The sequence below is a fragment of the Passer montanus genome, unplaced genomic scaffold, assembly GCF_014805655.1.
Source record: "Passer montanus isolate IOZ18808 unplaced genomic scaffold, ASM1480565v1 scaffold3, whole genome shotgun sequence".
NCBI lineage: Eukaryota > Metazoa > Chordata > Aves > Passeriformes > Passeridae > Passer > Passer montanus.
Window position 1 is genome coordinate 5,685,028 of NW_024367707.1, and position 21,821 is coordinate 5,706,848.

The window sequence follows — 21,821 nt, forward strand, 5'->3', positions numbered from 1 at the left end:
ACTTTAATGTCTACATTTGGGTGTGAAACCAGACTGCTGCAGAAGGTGGTGCTGCCATATGGATGCTGTTACTTGGGTGGAATAGTGCCAAAGAGGTTAATAACATTTCCATTGTGCCTACACACTTCAGATGTCACAAGAAACTAATTTAATAACATAGTTTTTGTTGCACAGTAGCAACAAAAACTATGTTATTAAATAAATAGTTTCTTTTCTTTATAATTTCTTGCTTGGAAAGGCACTGTACAATAACTGAAAATAAAATAAACAGAAGACATTTCTGTCTTCAAGTATTGGTAGCATTATTAAAGAAATTCTGACTAGGTCAGTTTAAGAGATTAGATTTTACTTGTAATTTAAAATGTGGCAAGGCAACAAACTAAACAGTAAGAAAAATATTCATAATTATCAACAAAATAATTTCACCTGTACGGGCAAGACTAATTTGTGGAATGAATAAATGGTAGGACCAGTTAAACTTTCAATCAACAGGTTTTTTTCTAGATGTGCTTTTTAAACACACAACTGTTAGGTTGCATTTCAATGCCTGCTTCATATCATTAGCAATTCAAATTGTGTATTTTAAATCCAAACCACTAAGCATTAAATTAAAAAAATCTTTGTCCCTGACATTGCAGTAATGAGTTGTACTGTGCCAGTCTCCAGCAGTGCTCTTAATAACTAGCTTTGATTCTATTTCATGAGTTTTTATGTTACAATTTGGATTGATGCTAATATAAGACTAGGAATAGCTGATTTTGTTGGCATGAGAATAAATGTTCTCCTTGTAGATCAAAATAACTTGAATAGCTTTTGATATTGGATTTCATTCCTAATGTACAAAATGCCTTTTTCTAACAGAAAGAGTAGCTAGAGGTTGCTGGCTGGAGCAGGTTTGACTTTCAGGCATCATGAGGTACAATAATTTGAAGAAAATTTCTCTAAAAGAGAAACCAGATCTGCCTGTCCCAGTTTTGCCATTTTATTTTTCTCTTGGCTTAAAATGGATTTAAGTTTTGGCTGTTAATACAACAATCTGTTTACCTTGGCAGAGCTGGGCATAAGACCAACCTTTGTTGGTTAACAAATAACACTAATATGGGCTCACTGTCCATGGAGTGTTTTCTCACATCATGAATCATTGTGCAAACTGGGACACAGTTTTAGTCCAGTTCCTGAGGAGAAATCTAGCACAGCACTTCAGGAATCAGGTATGTTGCACTTACAGATGTGAAGCACAACTCTGATCTGCTTTTTTGTAACCAACCTGGATCAGTGTTATCTCTAATATCAATCCAGCTTCCATGAAAACTAAGTTTCACCTCAAAAAAACCAAAAAATATTAAGTTTGACTGGCTGGCAGAATGAATTTTTCAAAGCACAGTTTGAGGAGGTGCTGTGATTTAGTACGCTTTAGAAAATGAGTTTGATTTAAAAACTGCAAGAACCTATAAATTGTAGAGCACTTTTGGCTGTCATGTGCTCTTCAAACTTCAGTGCTGTGATAAATGAGAATTTTGAGTGATCTCAGAAATAACTTCCCATCAGTTTGTCACAATTCTGCACATTTGTTAGGTGTACTCTTATTTCTCTTTCCAAACTGCACTTTTGGTTTCCTTTGAAGAGTTTATAAAAATCTTGATTGTGTGGTCTTACTTTGGTGACTCATATGTCTCTGACTGCTTACACACACTTATGTTACAGTAATCAAATTCTCTGAGAGGAGGCAGCTTTTAAAAATATTTATATGTGTTTTTTAATAAGTGGAAACTTTTATAGACAGAGAAAAGCCTGAACAGTGAAGGGTTGGGGTTTTCTGTTTGTTTAAACAAACTTTCTGTAAAACAAAAGTGATTGAACAGCTGCTGTCTGTATGTGAATTAGTGCAAACTTCAGGGAGTTAGCTCCAGTGCCTCCAGCCTACCCAAGCCACTGTAGAGTCAGGTCAACAGCCTCATCCCACTTGGTGCCTCAGCTTAAGAGGGAGAACATAATTAATAAGAAAACTGTCATTAATCATGTAATTTTTGCAGCCTTCTTAAGGGAAAGCTGCAAGAACAGCAACAGATCCTAGAACTCTTGAAAAATATGGGACTTACAGAGTGGGAGAGTTGTTCTTCTTCCTTCATTATGTCTTGCTGCAGTCTGAATGTTGAGGAGTGTTTGAAGAATCAATAGTTGGAGCCAGCCTGAATCCCTGCTGCATTGTCATCTCCCCCTTACAGCTCTCTGCCCACCTCCTAGCTGCTTAGGAAGAGCAAGGCAGTATGTAATTGCACTCATTGCAAGATCAGAATAGGATTTTAAAGCTTCCTAAGTAGGGAGGAGAGATGACTTCACACACACAAAAAGCTTTGAGTCCTGAAAGCAAATACATCCTAGTAGGCTGCTTAAAAATGAAGATACAGGACCTTGCTTTCAAAAGATCTTTCCTGGGGTTCAACCAAACTGGAAATACCCTGCTGAATAGCCTAATTTTGCCTTCTCTGAGCCACAGTCCTGTTGTGTTCTGTGGAGATAAAAATTTTCATTGATGTGTGTACCTTGCTGCCACTGCTAAAATCCAGTACTCTTTGCAGGAGTCTTTGGAGAACTATTGTGTAAATATAACTTCTGATCCAAATGCACTGGTTGGTCTGGGGTAAACTGTATGTATGTATATGTGTGTATATATATGTGTGTGTATATGTGTGTATATATTGTTTTTTACATACACACACATATATATATGGATAATATTGATGCTAATTTAGGGACTGTAGTTCATATATTAGAAATATGTGTAAAAATTTGTTAGTTGGCTGAACTCAGAGGGTTGGGATTTCCAGATCTTCAGATCCCTGAGGTTTCTAGAGCCCAAACCCACAACTTTCCTGAATGAATGGCAGATGGAGTCTGTGCCTCTTGGGGTGGGTTTAGAGACTCCCAGAATGGCAAGCCTGAAAACCTAAAGTTTAAAACTTCTGATGCCAGGAGGAAGGCTCCTGCTCCACCTCAAGATCTGCAATTAAAGAACAGATTCAATGATTTTGTAGGTGATGGGGGTCTGGGTGCTCAGTCCAGTGAAGCACCCAAGCTGGTAAATCTGAGCCATGCAGAAGCACCAGGAGAAAGTGGGAAGTGGTAACAGAAGGGAAATTGCCTGCTGTGAGTGTTGGAGACTCCCATCTGCTGACCTGTCCTCTAGAGAGGCTTGTTGCCTGCCAGGATCTGGAGCACTGTGGTGAGACTGCCAAAGCTTGTCTGGCTTCACACTACTGCTCCTGCTGCTCTCCCATGTAGGTTTCAATGATAACACCTGAAAGGATCTGAAATTATCAGCTATGACTGTATGGTTCTGGGGTGATGACCAAGAGTGTGGGAGCCTGGGTGGATTCTCCTTGATCCTTTGGGTGAGAGCAAAGTGCATTAGGATGAGTGGAGAGATCCTCCATCCTAAGCTTACCCCCCTAAGCTGGTTGCATAGTTGGTGTCAGCAACAGAATTCTGGTTTTGTGATCATGAGGGTCTTTTTAAGAACTGCTTGGAAAAGATGGGATTCACCTGACTAAGGCAAAAGCATCTCTGCTAACTATCTTATGAGCAATTGGTCGATCAGGTTGGCAAACAAAATGTGTTACAAACAATGGAGACCTTGTAATCAAAAAAATCAGGACTGATGGGGGCCTTTCCCAAGCATACCCATATAAACAAGGAAGTGCTTTTCAGCATGACAAGGAAAACTCTGCTACTCTTTCTGGGAAATCAGCACAGCTGGTTGCCTCTCTGAAATGTCTGTGTTCTCATGCAGACAGCATGGAATGCAAAGAAGAGGAATTACATGTCTGTATGCAGTTTCAGAGTTATGATTTCATTGGGATTGTGAAGATACAATAGGATAGCTCATATTCAATCACCCTGATATCTGCTGGAGGGATAGTGGAGCTTGTTTATGTGCTGGGTTGGGTGTGAGCAGTTCAGGAGGTTTCTGGAGTGTGTCTACTGGATCTCATACCTGCAAACAATGAACTGTTTGGGACTCTGAAGGCTGAGGGCAGCCCTGGTGGCACGGACTGGAAGTTCAGGATCCAGAGAGGAGGAGGGGATAGGCAGAAAGCAGGGTTGCAACCCTGGACTTGAAGAGGAAAGACTTTGGCCTTTTCAGGACTCTGAAACCAGTAGAAGAGTCCAGGGCAAGGTAAACCTTCCCTCAGTGGAAGAGAATGAAGTTGGGGAATATTTAAACAAACTGGCTCTGAAGGCTGAGGGCAGCCCTGGTCGCACGGACTGGGAGATGATAAAGTTCAGGATCCAGAGAGGAGGAGGGGATAGGCAGAAAGCAGGGTTGCAACCCTGGACTTGAAGAGGAAAGACTTTGGCCTTTTCAGGACTCTGAAACCAGTAGAAGAGTCCAGGGCAAGGTAAACCTTCCCTCAGTGGAAGAGAATGAAGTTGGGGAATATTTAAACAAACTGGTCACGTACAAAGCCATGGCTCTGGTGTGGTATGTCCTGAGGGAGCTAACTGATATTGGGAGATCCCTCTTGATGGTCTTCAAAAAGTCACTGTTATTAGGAGAGGTTCATTAAAACCAGAAGAATGAGAAGAATGTGCCTCCTGCTTTCAGGAAGAGCAAGAAGCCTCTTTTGGTTTTTTTTCTGAAAACTACAGGCTGGTCAGCCCCATGTGAACCATTGGAAGATGATGGAAGAAATAATCCTGGAGGCCATCTCCAAACATATGAAGGACAAGAAGCCAGTTGGGAGTAGTCAGTGTGGATTTGTGAGAGGGAAGTGTTGTCTGAACAATCTGTTAGTCTTTACCGTAAGATCACTGACTTGGTGGAGTGAATGTTGTTTGTGTTGTCTCCAGCAAAGCTTTTGTCACTGTTTGCCATAACTTGCCAAACTGATGAGGTGCAGTACAGGGGAGTGGGAAAACCTGTGTGAAATGCCAGACCCAAAGGGCAGCAGGAGCTCCAGCTGCAGGCTGGTTCCTGGCAGTGGTGCCTCAGGGGTGGGAAATGGGGCTGATGCTGCTCAGTGTGTGCACCAGTGAGCAGGAGCACAGGGCAGAGAGGAGCCTGAGCAAGGTGCTGCAAAACCAGCGAGTGTTTGAGTCCCCAGAGGGTTATGCTGCCAGGTGTAGAGGCCTCAAGAGGCTGGAGAAAGGGGCTGGGAGGATGCTCATGAGCAGAGGGAAATGGCAAGTGCTGCAGCTGGAGAGGAATAACCCCAGGCAGGAGGAGAGGCTGTGCCTGGGTGTGTGGAAGCAGCTTTGTGGAGCAGGGCCCAGGGATCCTGGTGGACATGAAGCAGAGCATGAGGCAGCAGCGTGTGCTTGTGGCAGGGGCAGCTGCTGGGTCCCTGGGCTGCTTTGGGCAGAGTGCAGTGAGCAGGAGGATGCTTCTCCCCTTCTCCTTGCTGGTGAGGCACCTTTGGAGTTGTGTGTCCAGTTGTGGGTCCTCAGGTGCAAGAGAGAGATGGAGAGAGTGGAGTGAGTCCTGTGCAGGGCAATGAAGGTGGTTGAGGGACTGGAGCCCGTGACATGTGGGGAGAGTCTGAAAGAGATGGGACTGTTCAGTCTGGAGCAGAGAAGGCTCAGGCTGATCTTATTGATGTGTCTGAAAGCATTTTTAATCTTAAGGGTGATCAAACGCTGGAATTTCCATCCTTTGAGATACTCAAAACTTGGCTGCATAAGGCCCTGAGCAATCTGTGCTTTAGCTGTTTCTGCATTGAATAAGGGGATTGGTCTACAGAGGTACCTTCCAAGCTCAAAAACTGTGATTTAGGTGGTGGTTAGTGATTTATACTGCATGTGCAAGCTGATAATAAATTAAGTACCACCAGGGGCTGTCCTGAAACTTCTTCAGTCTAACGTCTTTATCAAATACTGGAGAAGGCAGTGGAGTGCACTCTCCTCATATCTGATTTCTACCAAATTGGTGGAACAGTTCATGTGTTTAAGAGTGAAGGGACCTGAATCTAGAAGAGCTCTAATTCTCCAGCTTGGAGAAGAGAATTTGGGAAGTCCTAATAGCAGCCTTACAAAATTTACAAGTAGGTTATCAAGAAGATGCAGTAATTGACCTGCAGTGGATGGTGGGGCAACGAGACCAGTGAGTGAAAACTGATACACGTAAAGCTCCAACAGACTGTAGAGAGAAAACCTTTTTCCCAGTCAAGCCATGGAGCAGATTCCACTGCATGCCCTACCTGCCTCTGTGGGCAAAGCCCTGAATAACCTGGTTTGACCTCACAGCTGGTCCTGCTTTGAACAGAAAGCTGAACTAGAGATGTGAAGTCTTCTCAGCCTGAATGACTCTGATTTTTCAGCTAAGTTTCACTGATAAATTTTTCATGTTCTGTTTTCCTGTCAGCTTACAATGTGTGGTGCCAGTCTTTCTCTTCTGCTGTTCATTATGTAGTTTAGCAGGCCTCTTGTAAACTGGTTTTACAATGGTATTTGACTTCACAGATGAAGTAATAAAGGAATATTATAAGCCATAAACTTGTGGCTGGTATGTATCCAAAAGTCAGAACACTGCTTTAGCTATGACTTGCTGGCTCTGGAGGAGGGATGGAGATATTCAGCATTGTGACTATGTGACATTTTGGGGGTGGAAAGAAGTAACTCTGCTTTCCTGTCAACTTAATTCAGTTTAGTATGCAGGGTTTGTTATTCAGGCAGAACCTTTTTGCTGCCTGTGGTGTAATGGTTTGCTTTGCTTTGTGAGCTGGTATTGCCTGTTTGCAGGCTAGAGCTTGCAGGGTTTTATGGCACAGTCATTTGTGCAGAAAGCAGATGCCTGTTACTAATTCTCACTTTGCTGTTTCAATGGTCATAGTGCTAAATGTGCTTTTCCACTGAAGAAAACAGGAATAAAGTTTACAGATATGGCTGTCCCAGACCTCGCCAATCTGGCCAGTAAATGTTTGATGAACCACTAAATATAACTATGGCTTCCATGTTGAGTACCCAGGTGTATTATTTTTGATTCTCTGAGGGAATTTTTCTGTCTTTATTACTTCCTTAATTCTCTAAAGAGACTTCCTTGTGTGTATGGTTTCAAAAGATGAGGTGACTTCTTGGGAAAAGACAGACATACCATGTAATAGTAGCAAATTTATAATGCTTATAACTCTGATAATAGACATTCAGAGCAGCAGAAGTATTTTATCTTAATTCTTTGATGCCTAATCACAAGTGAAAGTAAATCTCTCTTTGATGAAACCCTGCTGCATGTTCATGCAGCAAAGCTTTGCATTTCTATGTAAAAAACAGTGAAAATCATCATGAGGAAAAAAATTCTTGTTAAATATATTTTAGGTTGATAGTGATGTATTTAGCAAGGTAGTTGCAGTGGCTTGGGATGCTTATGAATTTGAGAACCTTTGCATATTTATTTCCATATAAAATAAAATGCTTTGAAAGCCCTGTGAACAAAAGGTAAAACTTTGTCCAAGAAATAAAAATAAACTTTGTAATGCTGCCAGAATTAATATTGCTGAAGAATGACAAATTGATTTCCTTTAAAAAATAAAGAAAAATGCATGTTGCCTTAACCATGATGAGCTTTCTTGTGTGTTTCTTCACTTTGGCCTCTCTTGTAGCAGTTACCCACAGAACATTACAACCAACACCAACGTTGCCTCTTTGTTGTACTGTCTTGGTTAAACTGAATATATTACTTTCACTGAAAATATATGATTGCATTGGTGTATTGTTATGCCTTTGAAAGGCAGGAAAACTTAAATGTAGTCAATAATTGTGCATATGTGTGTTTCTCTTTCAGTGGAGGCGATAGTGGAGTTTGACTACAAAGCTCAACACGATGATGAGCTGACAATCACTGTAGGTGACATAATCACCAATATCAAGAAAGATGATGGAGGCTGGTGGGAAGGACAGCTCAAAGGCAGAAGAGGTTTGTTCCCTGACAACTTTGTAAGAGTGAGTACAAAGTGGAACTGTTCTTGTGTTGTGTGTATAAGTTTTATGTATTGTGCTGTTCAGGCTAAATATCAGCCTTTATATCATAATATCTCTTATATACAAAACCATAATATATTGCAAATACGCACGTATTATGTATACACATAAATTGCATATATATAATGCAATGTTCTATTGAGACAATGTTACAAAGAAAAAATTATTTTCTTTGCAAAGACAGGCTGAAAATAAAATAAGCTACCCCTGCATATCTGTGGTGTTCCGTGAAAATACTTGACTTCATAGTCTGAGATCAAGCTGCTTATTCTAGAACTTATAGACCATTGCATTTTAAATATTTTGTCTTTTCTGTAACAGATTCTGCTTTTCCTTATTGTTTTCTTAGGTTTTATAGAAGTTTTTTGGGGTGAATATTTATTCCTGGCTAAACTAGTTGAGAATAATTAGATTTTTCCATACAATTCCCTATAAAAACCTTTTAAAAAACAATTAATTTGTATTCACTTAATATACCAAATAATTTGCAGTAATCCTTGTTTTAGGACAACAATTCAGAGGTTTGGAAAGAAATCATAATTTTTGCTGGGCATCTGTGTTTGCACACATATGTCTGCACATATGAAGCCAACTATTAGTACCTCTGGGCCTCCTTGATTTGTCATTGCAGACCTATGCTGTTAATTTCCATAAGTCTCCATAAACCTGGCTGTCTACTATGGAAAAGAGACCAAGAACTACAATAATTTACATAGATTTTATGTTAATATTTTAGTACAGCTTCTGAGGAGCTTTGGTACTTTGGCGTTTCTAAGGGTATAAGTGTCTTTTTTTTTTTTTTTAAAGTTCTTCTAACTGTGTAAGCCTGTTGTGTGTTTAGACATATGGACATAATGAAGTCATTTCATTTTGCTTCCACAGTGCTGTATGTGTCCAGGTAACTGGGGGACGTGGCTGGCTGTGGGTTTAGCCAGCCCATCGCAGGGGGTGTGGGGGTGGACAGGGAGCCTCGGGTATTTCCCTGGGGGTCAGCACACACCCTGATCCTTGCTCCTGTCATTGGCAAGAAGAAGGAGCAGCTCTGTGTGTGTCTGTGTCAGGCAGCAAAAATGAGGAGTAAGACAGGGCCTCAATGACATGAAAGGGCACAGTGGTGAGCAATGAATAATCTGTTTTTTTCTTATCTCTGAAAGTACACATTTTGAGATAGGGGAAAGAAACTGTTTTGGTATTCATTGTGTATTGGTAATATTTTTCTGCTTGAACTCTGGTGAAGTGAACTGTGGGACAAATGCAGACTTCCTCTAGGCTTTTTTCTGGCTGATATTTTAAATTTGCTGCTGATTTTAGGAGGTGTTGGATTTAGTGGTCTAAACAAATCAGCCTATGATTGTCTGTTATGGGAATATAATAATCTAAAGATTTGTAAATTGACCCTATTAGTACCTAATTTTAAGGCCTCTTTTTTTCCAAAATTACTTCGAACTGTGACATCCTGTCACATAATTGAAATATAAATAGCTTTTTCTTAATAGAAAGTTCTAAAACAACAGTAAATGGTTTAGATTTTGTCTTCTCATGAAGTACCACTCCCTACTCTTTCCTTCCTGCCTTTTTTTTTTATCAACATCCAGGGCTGTTTTCTAAACAAGTAAAAACCACATTGTGTTCAAGCTGAGGATGAGGAAGAATTTAAAGTCAAAGATGTTTTTTGTAGCCAAACATTTTCTTTCTAAACGAGGTAAGATGGAGTAGAAGATACACACTTACTTAGAGTTAGTTTATGAATCTCCTGAGTGAAAACCTTCATTTTCTTCTTTTCCTTGTGTAAATCTCCTAGATGGAGAGCTATAGTCAAAACAGCAGTCCCATTAGAAAGCTTGTTGAGCATAATCACTCTGGCCAGTAAGATTATAAGTAATTTTGAACTTTCTCTTAATTATGGAAATTTTTTAACAAGTGAATGCAGTCAGTTCGTGCCCCATTGGCAAAGTGTGTGTCAACAAAGTAATATAGAAGCTGGCAAAAAGGGATGCTATAGACAAGGAATGGACTTGAATGCTACTCCAAATTCCTATTTCTTATCAAAATTGGTTCTAAGAGTAGTTGAGAAAGTTTTTCAAAGGTTAAAAAAACTACAAATTAAATTCTTGAGGTACTTTGCATTCCACCTTCAAGAGATAGGAATAATTTCTTATGGAGAAGAGCTTTTCCTCCCTGTGATTTTATTTTCTGTTGAATAAATTCATGATGATGTTCTAAAGAAACTGTTGGTGTTTTCAAAAAATTGAATGTTTGGGCTGAAATGAAATCATGGAATTAACGCTGTAAAGAGTACTTAATGGTTTCTGTCAACATTTCTGCATGGATTCTGGAAGTCAAGTTTGGAAGAAAATAAGTAGAATTCAGAAATGGAAAAATTAGAGAAATGCAATATATTGGAATGTTTATGAGAAGACATCCATTTGAAGTGTTACTCAAGAAATAAATCCCCCGTATTTTTCAAGGGAATGTGAAATAGGTTGTGAAAAGACTTGGAGTTGCCTGTAGTAAAAGCGTTTTCAAATTGCTTGGAATAGATGCAAATTAGGAGACCATTGAAGAGGAGTTGTCTGAAGACAGATGTGAGACAGAAAGAGGAAAGGGGAGGTAGCAATGATATACATAAAGTACATACGCAGTTACTTTTTTTTCAAGGGACTTTCTCTACGAAGTTGTAGCAGAGGTGCTTCCTGTTCTTGAATCTTCGAAACAACTGCTTTGAATTTTTTGTGTATTTATACATTTTGCGACGAAAAAGACAGATTCATACTCTTCTGAGGCTCTGAAATTCAATATGCAAGGCGTAACAGAAAAGGTATTTCAAATTTGTTTTCTGTTTCTTTTCTCATTGCCTAGTAGTCTGCGGCTATGGCCACTCGGAAGATTTTGAGGAAGAAGTTTGTTTAAATATGAGAAAAATCTTTGGTCTTTCTTCAAGATCTAACTTCCCTTGTCAACACTTGAAGATGCCTACTTTTCTTAGTGATAATGCTGAATGTATCGTAAGAAATGTACGAAAGTGTATCTGGTTGTTGCCTTCTGTTTTCTTTCAAATTTTCAGGCAGAGAAATAGAAGTATGAATGGAGAATTATGTACCGTTCCTGGTGTTTGTTTTAATTCTTAGTTTTGCAGCTGACAAAGAGGAGGTATCAGGTGTGATTGCAGTGTTGTTCATTTATATGATATAAAGTTGGTTTTCAATGTCTTTCTAGCTTGAAAACTTCAACTTGAAATCAGTGCTCTGAAATGTAAAACTGTGTTTGTAAGTGACGGAGTCTGAGACAGATAGATTTTGCCGATGGCGGATGAAGATGTAGAAAGCAGGAAACTGGTGCAGAGCCATGCTTGCTGGCTTTAATTTTCAAAGTCAGTTCTGTGTGGGATTGAATAGTGTTAAACTGAATCTGCTGCATGTAACAGCACGAAAGCTTCTCTGTACTCCAGGGTGCTCTGCAGTGTAAAACTGTGTTTGTAAGTGATGGAGCCTGATGGCGGATGAAGATGTAGAAAGCAGGAAACTGGTGCAGAGCCATGCTTGCTGGCTTTAATTTTCAAAGTCAGTTCTGTGTGGGATTGAATAGTGTTAAACTGAATCTGCTGCATGTAACAGCACGAAAGCTTCTCTGTACTCCAGAGGACTTGCCGATATGACTAGCAAAGTTGGAGAGGTAAATTTATCTTAAGCAGGAGGGGTAGTGTAGTTGGTTTTGAAATTCTGGTGTATAGCTTGTGTTTTAGAATCAGTGAAATGGGGCAGGGATTTGTGTGACTGTACTGCTGCCTCGGGTCAGAAAAGCAATCTGTATTTCTTGTTATGCAAGCAGAATACAATCTTTAAATAGTGCACATTAGTTGTAGGATGTCAAAGATGTTCATGCTGAATCATGGTGCAGATCTTTATCTGTTGCTTATTATTTAATTTTCTTTGTTTCTATCACAACCAGCCAGAGGTTGTGGAGGGACGGTGAGTGATTTCTTGCCGAGAACCTTGTGCTTGTTACACATCCCTACCTATCACTGTTCGTGCTTCCATAAAACTTTTCAGAAAACATAAAAGTTCCTGTGCACAGGCAGGGGCCCTTTGCAGCTGAGGTTTGTCTCCTGGGCAGGAAAAGAGAATATTTCCCATGTCTGAGAACAGTTTGGTTCTGCTTGGTACCCATCAGGGCAGAGAACTGACCAACTCCTGCTCTCCTTCCCTGCTGCTTTGCCACAGCCTTTTGCAATCTCTGGCACCTCTGTGACTTCCTGCCTCTGCTCTGGGGTTTGTAGGTTCTTAGGGCCTTCACTGCCCTCCTCAGCAGTCTGAGTGCTGTCAGTGAAGCGATGTCTGGGTCAGCTTTGCCTTAGTAGCCACTTGTCATGAGTTCAGGCCATTCACTTAAGAGTTAGACTTGATCCTTGTGGGTCCCTTCCAACTCAGAATATTCCATGAATCTGGGAAAGTTGTGGCATTAGCAGAGGCACTGAGGTTATATGCAGACTAGGGAAATTATTTCTGTAGGTAACTAAAAAGATAGCTTGCTTTATGGGTCAGTGAATTTTTATGCCGGAGTACTTTTGATTTTGGTTTTTTGGTGTTCAGGTTTTTTCTGTTTTTTTTTTTTTTTTTTTTATCAGTGAATTTTTATGCTGGAGTACTTTTGATTTGGTTTTTTGGTGTTCAGGTTTTTTTTTTCTGTTTTTTTTTCTTTTTTTTTTTTTTTTTTTTCCTTTTTGCACACTTGGCAGGAATTTGCAGCTCAATTAATGAGCTTTTTCTTTTGTTGTTTTTGGAAATCTTAGAATACTGTCTACATATTTGTTTTCAGGAATTGTTTAGATCGTGGGATCCTAACTGAATAAGTCAGGAGCACTAGCTTCTTATTCCAAGTTTTGGGTATGGCCATTAAACTTGTTGTACTTATGGTGAAATGAAAGATAATATAATCATGTGAAAATGTTGTCTCTGAGGTTTTGTTCCTGTCAACAGCAATCAAGATTTTATGAGGAGAAAAGTACCATCACAGGCTGTAGTTATTTATTATTGCTGTTGTTATTGGTCTTAAAATGGTGAAAGCAAAACTAGTCAAACAAAATTTTCTCCCGTTTTCCAGCCCATCTGCTGACAAAGACACAGATTGACCAAGATTGTCTTGTGCCAGTCAATAATCTGTGACTTGGCTGTGCTGACTCCTCTAAGGGAATTGAGCACAGAGCAGTGACAGCACTCGGGGCTGTCCTGGGTGCCCAAGGCATGATGACAAACGATGTCACACCTCAACCTGTTCATCTGCATTCAGAGGAGGTGAGGGAGCTCCAGTGAGGCACCTGCCCTGGGTGTTTGGCCTGGAAGTGATCTGAAAGTCCCTGGCAGTGAGGGAGGCTGTTCCCATTCCTGTCCAGGGAGCTGGTGCTGTTCCCAGCTGGATGGAAGCGCGCTCGGCGCAGTCAGCAGCATGGACCCCGTATGTTTATCATGGGAGCCAGCGTGGATCTGGCTGTCCTGTCCTTTTGATGGCAGGCTTTGAAGGGAGGGGTTACTCAGGGGAGTGTGGGGGTGTGGAAAAGAGGATAAATGGTGACGGTTTGGGTCTGTCAGCTGTTGGATGTTGTGTGGGAATTTCATGAAGTATGTGAAAGTAAGAGTACGTGCAGCAGTTGTTTAGTGGGCACACAGTAATGTGAAGCTTCAGTGTTTGAAGTGTTTACTTGTTGTTAGTGACTAGTGCGTTATATTTCAAAAAGTAACCTTCTGAAAACACAGTGGCTTACTTGTAATTATATACTGATAGGACTGAGAGAAATTCTGCCATGGATCCAGCTTCTCCCATGGCAGGGGGAGTTGAGCTAAATGATCTTTAAAGTCCCTTCCATCCTCTAACCATTCTGTGATTTTATGAGATTCATGAATTTGAAAGCAAAATTTATTGGTTTTCATTCTTTATGCAATGTAATTGCTGAGGTCTAAAACCATTCTTATTTTAATATACATATACTGCTTTGCTGATAGAGTTAATGTAGGTAGTATCAATTAATATACAAAGGAGATTCAATTGTTTCCTCTTCTTGCTCAGGTTGGTTTTTGTAGTCTTAAGAAAACCTTAGTACAGCATTCCAGTTTAAAAAACGCTGCTGTTTAAATTGTAAATTGCAAAAACTCTAATTTGAGCTAAAAGGGAAACAAATACTATTTTTCTTTCTTTCCTTCCTCAAGCTTTAAGCCATGAGGATAATCCGATCAGAGATTGAAACAAGAGCCCAATGTGCCATCTAGAAGTCATCTTTTCAAATATACAATTGCTTTGGACCTATAATATAATAATTCTTTAAGGTAGCTTAAATTTATTCAGAACTTAGTTATATATTATTATTTGAAGTGTGTGTTACACAAAGAATTCAATGTGGTTTTGGCAATGGCCTCTTAAAGTAGTCATAAGGATTTATAGAATTGGCAGGATTAGATGGTTCACAGCATTTCTCCAACCTAGTCCTAAAAGCTTCTGAGGCAAAGAGAAGGTATAAAAAAAGTATAAACTTATATTGTGTCTTCCCTGAAATCAGTTTTCTTTTCTTTTTTTTTTCCCCCCTCTGGCAACCTTACAAGCTCCGGATGTTTTTATTTTCTCTGTAGATTGTGTGTGGGTGGATATGTTAGTAATCCATGTATTTTGGTCTGATTCATTTTCACGCTTGGCCTGGCAATTGTTTTTCTGTTGGAGGAGGCTGCTGTGAGAAACTCTTCTCTGTAGGTAGAATCTGTAGAGGCTCTTAGCAGCATTTGCATACAAATGTCTTGCAAAACATACTTCTACAGTTTTGGATTTGAAGAGAGTACAGCTGTGTGTCTGATTTTTTGACAGGGCCAAAAGCCTCATTAAAATTCTTAAAACACAAGCTCCTAGAAATTGAATTGCAGTTCAGTCTCACTGCTGTTTGAAGCTAAGGTGAGAATACTTGTCAATACTTCCACCTTCTTTGCAGTTTAATTACAAAGCCCTCAGATGGATTCCCTCAAGTTTGAGAATCAAGTTTTAGGAAATATTTTCTGATTTTTATGGTTTTAATATTTGTTTGCAAAAAAAAGGCTATAAGAGAAAGAGTATTCTGAAAGCCTGTGTATCTAGAGCATTTAATAATCTTAATGGTGAAAGGTTGTGCTTCAGCCTTAGTCTGCCAAATAGTCCATTTACATAGAACAATACAGCCTGTATCCAGACTTCATCTACTGATTGTCTTTTAGTTTATATTACTTAAGAGTTAACAGTAACAGTAAGAAAGAATGAAGATGAGAGCAACAGGGACATGTAGGAAAAAAAAGAAAGCAATCAGAGATTGCTGGTATAACTGCTGCTGCCATGACTTAGTGATACTCTTTAGACACACTGTGATTTATTAACAGTAAATATGTGTGTGTATGTGAGATTTGTGTAGTGGTGTTGATTTTTAATTTATTTGGATTTTTGTTGTTGTATTTAGAGTTTACATTTATGTACAGAAGTGCTGTTTTTTTCTGAAGTACCATGTGTAGACCATGTAACAGTTTTCATGTTTTTATAAAGTATCAACTGGAATGACAAACTACTTGCACTATTTGCTCTTGAAAGTAGTATTTGACTAATTAGGTATCTGTATTCTGTTCCTGTAAGTACTGCAATTTCCTCTTAGAATCTTTTGGGAACTCTTTGGGAAGCTGATGGTGAAGACAGTTCTTAAAGGGTCTGCCATTTCCTGCTGTCACCTAATTATGTACTGTACTAGAATTTCACTGGCACTGTTAGTGAAAAGTAAAATTATAATATGACAGAGTATATTAGAGCAGTTTAGGTTTATGAGCAGAACATGTTGTTCTCTTCAGTGCTGGAAAGAGCCAAGTGTATATGAGCCTCTTAATCCTGATTTTTTGGCTTTATTACAGCCAAATAAAATATATCATTGTTTATATATAGGCACTCTAATTATTCAGTTACCATGGAAAAAGTCAAAGGTGCAGGTAAACGACCATCATGAAATAGGATGGGTTATTTACTCACTCTGACTTCAGACTTCAGTGATGGATACTTAGTGCCAGTGGTCGTGACAGGAGGTGGTGAGGGATGGAAGGAAAACAAGTAGAGCATACATTTTAAAAAATAACATTGCTACTTCCCACCCAGGGAGAAGGAACAAGGCAAACCTTTCATTTTTACAGAAGGTGGTAATGAATTTTGCTTTTATTGAATTCTTTTTTTAAATGGGAATTTTGAGAGAAATAAATGCATTGCAAGCCATTCAAGAATGTGCAAGGTGCTGAGGGATTGTATCTGGTGCTTCACAAAACATCAATTCATCCATTTCCTGCTTCGTGAGGACTCATTGCACCTTTTGAAAGACTGAGTTAGTTCTTGTTCTTCCAGAGAGCCTGCATTTGCCTTCCCAGAGGCAATGAGCCAGTATTATCAAAAGCCCTGATTAAAAACACCCTTCTAACAGATACTGTCTCAAAACAGAAGCTTCTTTCTTAATTTTCATGACTGCTTCAGCATGGAAACTACTGCCATTATTTTGGCCGGTTCCTTACAACCAGCTTAGCTAAGCCTTGGTTTCCCTTTTGAACATTCTTTGGTGTGTTTAGGCTGCCTGATTTATCTGTCAGTATTTTCCTATTAATCGATAACACAAGCCAAATGAAAATCTCTTTTAATACTTCTGGCTGAAAATTATTCTCTTCCTATTTGGAGCCGAGAGCATTTCATCATTCAGCTTTGCTTTTGCCAACTTGTTTATCAGCTTTTTGATTGCTTGAGTGATCTTTTCATTTTTGTTCCCTCACCCCAAGTTTCCTAATCCTGGTGCCCCAGGACCTTGCCAGCAGGTGAGCAGAGTGCCTGTCCTAGTGCATGGTGCTGTCATGTTGTCTGCATGGCACTTTAGAGGTATGGCTCTTACACTGTCATCAACCATTGCCAAATCACTGGCCCAATGAATGCCTAACAATTAGGGGTAGAAGAAAATAAGATGCAAATCTTCATGTTTGCTTTATGCTTCCTCAGCGTACCATGGCTCAATTTTATTGTGCTATCAAAATGTAATTCCTCCTTTAAAAGTCCCTGTAAGTTAACCTGAGTTATTCTCCTTCTAGGATTGAATTAAAGAAATATGGATGGAAAATGCCTGTAATTCAGAGCTATCACATTACCTATCTTGAATAAAAATTAGCTGCAATTCACCCGCCAAAAATCTGCATGTATGTCTCAATGTAGCTTTCAACAAAATTTTGAATTCTTCTCTTTTGTTTTATAGGAGTCTAATTCTAAAACTTAGTTGAATAGTTGCTATATAATTTATTTCACGAAATAAACCACTTATAAGTAAAATTACCTGAAATGTGATGTTCTGCAGAAGGACATATGCTCAGGTTTTTACTTTTTTTCCCACACAACTTATGAATCTTGCGACCTTCAGTTGATTGTAATGCTATGTGGGGCACTTGCTGTATTTACCTTTCTTTGACTCTGACTCTGTTCTTTCCAACTGAGAGAACCTGAAGGCCTGCAGTTGTGAACTTGAGTTCACAGATTACAGAATCACAGAATATTCCAAGCTGGAAGGGACCCACAAGGATCATGAAGTCCAACTCCTCAGTGAATGGCCTGTATGGGGATTGAACTCACAACCTTGATTATTATCTCTCACAAACAGATTGTCACAAGTAGTGATACTTAATTCAAGAGCAAAAGTCATGAAGTCCAACTCCTCAGCGAATGGCCTGTATGGGGGTTGAACTCACAACCTTGATTATTAGCTCTCACAAACAGATTGTCACAAGTAGTGATACTTAATTCAAGAGCAAAAAACTGGTTTATTGCTGATGTTTTGTAAAAGTACAGAATGCTGAGTTTAAAGTAAAATCCTGGAAGGAATTAGGATTTGAATTATCGCACTGTGAGATATCACTGGATTTTTGCCTGCAGAAATAAAAAAAAAGTACTTTGAAACCTTTCAGTGGTTCACTGAAGTTGATAGAATGACAAGAAGGACACAACAGTACTTGTGGGACCGAGCACTGCATTTCATGATTCTTAATTGCTCTGTGGTTCCTCACAACACTGTGAAATATCACTGGATTTTTTCCTGCAGAAACACAAAAAAAGTACTTTGAAACCTTTCAATGGTTCACTGAAGTTGATAGGATGACAAGGACACAACAGTGCTTGTGGCACTGAGCACTGCATTTCATGATTCTTAATTGCTCTGTGGTTCTGCACAAAAAACTTACTAATTTGTGTATTGTTAGCCCACGTGTTTTTACTAGATTGCTTGAATTTCTGCAGCCTGTCTATGTGAAAATTTTTTAGAGACTAGTCAAACTGGTGGACATCAGAGGAAAATGTTGAGTAAGCGGAGGGAGGAGAATGACTCATTAAACTGTAAAATAAAAGCTCTTTCTCAAACTGTAATCCCTTTCCAGGTGTTTTCTGAAGTCCATATATATATATATATGTGTGTGTGTGTGTGTGTGTGTGTCCATGCAGTAGGTTTCCATGAGGTATGTGTATTGTATGCAGAAATAAACACTGGGTCTAAAACCACAATATACAAGTTAAGGCATAGGAAATTGGTTTTTTTCAAGGGAGTTCTTTTATACAAAATAAAGAAAGAAAATGTATCCTCTGGTATCCATTAATTCAGCCTTTTTTACTCCACTAAGCAATTGTATAAGGATGGGGTGTTTTTCTATATGAGTTTGCACAAGGAAATAGCATGTGTTGCTCGCCCTTCTGAACCCTGGTGACACTTGCAGTGACACTGCAATATTGACCCCATTTCTTTTTGCTGGGATTTTTACCATTGCATTGTTCCCTTAGTGAACATTCAGATATTTAGAAAAGGGTAGTTTTTGTTTGGTCTCTTTAAGCTGAGTACACTGTACTCCCAGTAAGTTTTCTTTCAGGCTCACGTGTTTCCATTAGAAGCTGAGCTTCTCTTCCCACTTTCCCACCCCACAGCTTCTGTGTGGGTTTTATTTTCTCATGAAGCTGAAACTGGGCACACAAGTTCAGGGCTGAAGAACTCCTTCAGGGCTTCCTTGCTCATGCCTGGAGTTACTTGTAATGTAACCTGTAAGGTAATCTGCCTCTCCAATCTCTGCACCATGCCCTTCAGCTGTCAAATCGCAGCTCCATGACACTGAGCACTGTAAAGAATGAGAGAAAATATTAATTACAGCTGTGTTAGAGAGGGGTTTTTATTTGAAGACTGTTGTATTAGTGGAGGCTTTCTTGGCCATCCTTTTGAGTCAGTAGACTAAAATGAGATTCTCGAGTCCTACCACTGAAGAATGTATCTGGAAGGGATTTGAAGACTGTTGTATCAGTGGAGGCTTTCTCGGCCATCCTTTTGAGTCTGTCTATACTAAAATGAGATTCTCGAGTCCTACCACTGAAGAATGTATCTGGAAGGACAGACAGGGTGATGGGATTTGAGTTTTGAGAACCAGCAGCACCAGCATTTGCTAATGAGTGCTAACAGATGTATTTGTTTTCTACTGATGTTTTCAGACATTCATAAAGTGAAAACAGGATTTACAGGGAGAGGCTAAATTACTATCTCTTACTAGATTGCATTGTTGGAAAAATTGACTTGGCTCCCACACTGAGTATCCCCTCATCAGATCTGGCAACAAGCAATGAAATGAAAGATAAATACTGGCTACAGGCAATTGTTTTTAGTTAAAGCCAATTAATATTAGCTGGTTAGACTGCTTGAGAGAAAAGGGAAGTTTGCATCACTGGAGCATGATGCAGAGTAGCAGGGGGAGAGGTGAACTTGAAATGGCATTTTTACTATTGTGTTACCATTATAGTGACACTGTCATTTTATTGAACTTCATCTCAAAGTAGTAAGATTTTGTATTCCTGCTGCTCTCAGGGAAATGCATGTAAACAGGACTTGTGAAAAGAAGTCACATATAATGATTCAGTGACAGTACAGAGTGATTAACTACAAGTCCTTTCTAGGTGTGCAAAAAAAATTATGCCAACATAATTGTTGGCAAGGATCCTTTGGTAACACTAACAAAGGTCCTTGATTTTTTTGGTGTTAACAGTGACCACTTGAAATATTCTTCTTTTTTTTTTTTTTCTGAATGGGTGTGCCTTTTGATGAGGAGCAAAAACCGTAAGATAATGCAAAACCGAATTGTTCTTTGTGAACATTATGGGTGAGCAGTGATAGGAACTTGCACCTCCTGCTCTGGTGTTCTTTCATGGTTATAAGGGTGTTAGTGTGAAGTATTGCCAGGGAGCTTCTGCTATGCAGCAACTCTACAGCAAAGTTCTGCTCCAGGGCCATCTAGTAAAACCCTGTATGCCAAGCAAACAGGCTGTACCATTGAAAGCTCAATCAGCTAAACCAGTTCTGCTGCTTTAAGTCAGTGGCAGGGGCTTCTGCTGGTTCAATTGCTAATCACTTCCTAATCTTCCTGCTTCAGCTGTGACGGCAGAAGTGTACAAATAGGTACCATCTGAGGAAATTCCACTTTGGTTGTTTAACATATATAGAACATTGTTGCATTGTAGTCTTTTCCTTCTTTTTTTTTCCTTTCTCCTTTTGTATCTTTCTTTTTCTTCCTCTCAGGAATTTACAGCTATGCCTCTCAGTTATATGTACCTGCTCTTGGATACAGTCATTAACTGCCTCTCTTGGAAGAAAGAAGTTTAATGTTTGAATTCTGTGACTGGAAGACAGTAGTTAATATTCAAATTTTATTCTCATGTGAAAGGGTTAGAATGAATAATGACAGTTGTGGAAGCTGTGCAAGATACTTTGACAGCATTTAATATCCAAATATGTACTGCTTTTTCATAAAACTTTAGCATTAACTTCTGGTTTTGTATTCAACTGTTAGCACATGAGACAACTAGAAAGGAGTGATTGAGCAGTTTCTCTAGTATTTTTTTAAGTGAGAAGGATACCTACAGGGTATCAGGAAAAGTTTCTTTAAGGTAAACACATAGTAAGCTAACTTCACTGTACAGATCATCACAGGAAATGCAGCTAAGGTACCAAATGACATTGTTTGAAATGTTAATGAAGCATTTTTGTGTGCTGCAGAAACCATAGCTATGCTAGCACAAAACCAAAGTTGAGTTCAGTGGTTGTTGCCTTGCAAGCTGCTCTCTGCTGGGTGCACAAAACCTTGTGTGCAGAGAGAAAAGCTGTACAGCTTGTACTGTGTTAGGTTGCTTCCATGCAAGTGGTAACGATGGTGTGACTAAGCAAAGCTTGAAGAAGCACAAGTTTGATCAGGAAATAAATAGGAAAAACATTGAAAAATGGGCACAGGACAAACCATGTAAATTCAGGCATCTCTGAAAAAGCAGTGGTCTAATAGATCCCCACAGGCAAGCTGGATGCTTTATTTATATAATATATGGTCATTATTTTAAATTGTAGCTTCCAGGTTGTATATATGTTCTAAAAATTACATTTTAATCTCAAAGATGGTGTTCCAGTTAATCATGTCTGTGTAACAATGAGTATTAGAATTGCTTGAAAAGTTATATCTTACTTCATTTCTTATCCTTGAGCTCACATAAATGATTGGTCTTCATTACGATTGACTTCAAAAGTATAGATAACTTTATTTGCAGTGTTTTGGGTTTGGGAAACCTATTTTATGGTGTGAAATTCAGTAACTCTAGGTCATATTTGCTTTCACAATATAAAGCATTCTAAAGCTTTCTCTATCATCCTGCAACTCAGCCTGATATCAGAAAAACAAGTGTTATTTTCATTCATACATCATAAAGATAATGTAGACAGATCTGCTATAATGCCTCATCCAGAAGAAAATCTCAGAGGAGACTAAATTGAGACAGAA

General features: G+C 39.2%; 1 protein-coding gene across 4 annotated transcripts in view; it reads left to right on the forward strand.

The window, feature by feature from the left end:
* SH3KBP1 (SH3 domain containing kinase binding protein 1) overlaps window positions 1-21,821 on the forward strand; it is a 214,929-nt gene that overhangs the window by 17,136 nt on the left and 175,972 nt on the right. For 3 of the 4 annotated variants that reach the window (XR_005628042.1, XM_039714043.1, XM_039714044.1), the window contains exon 2: window positions 7,778-7,935. Coding sequence is in view for 3 of the 4 variants with exons in the window: in XM_039714043.1 (XP_039569977.1) it covers window positions 7,778-7,935 (158 nt within the window). In the remaining variant the exon portion in view is untranslated. The remainder of the gene's footprint in view (window positions 1-7,777; window positions 7,936-21,821) is intronic. The other variant, XM_039714045.1, reaches the window with a different exon arrangement.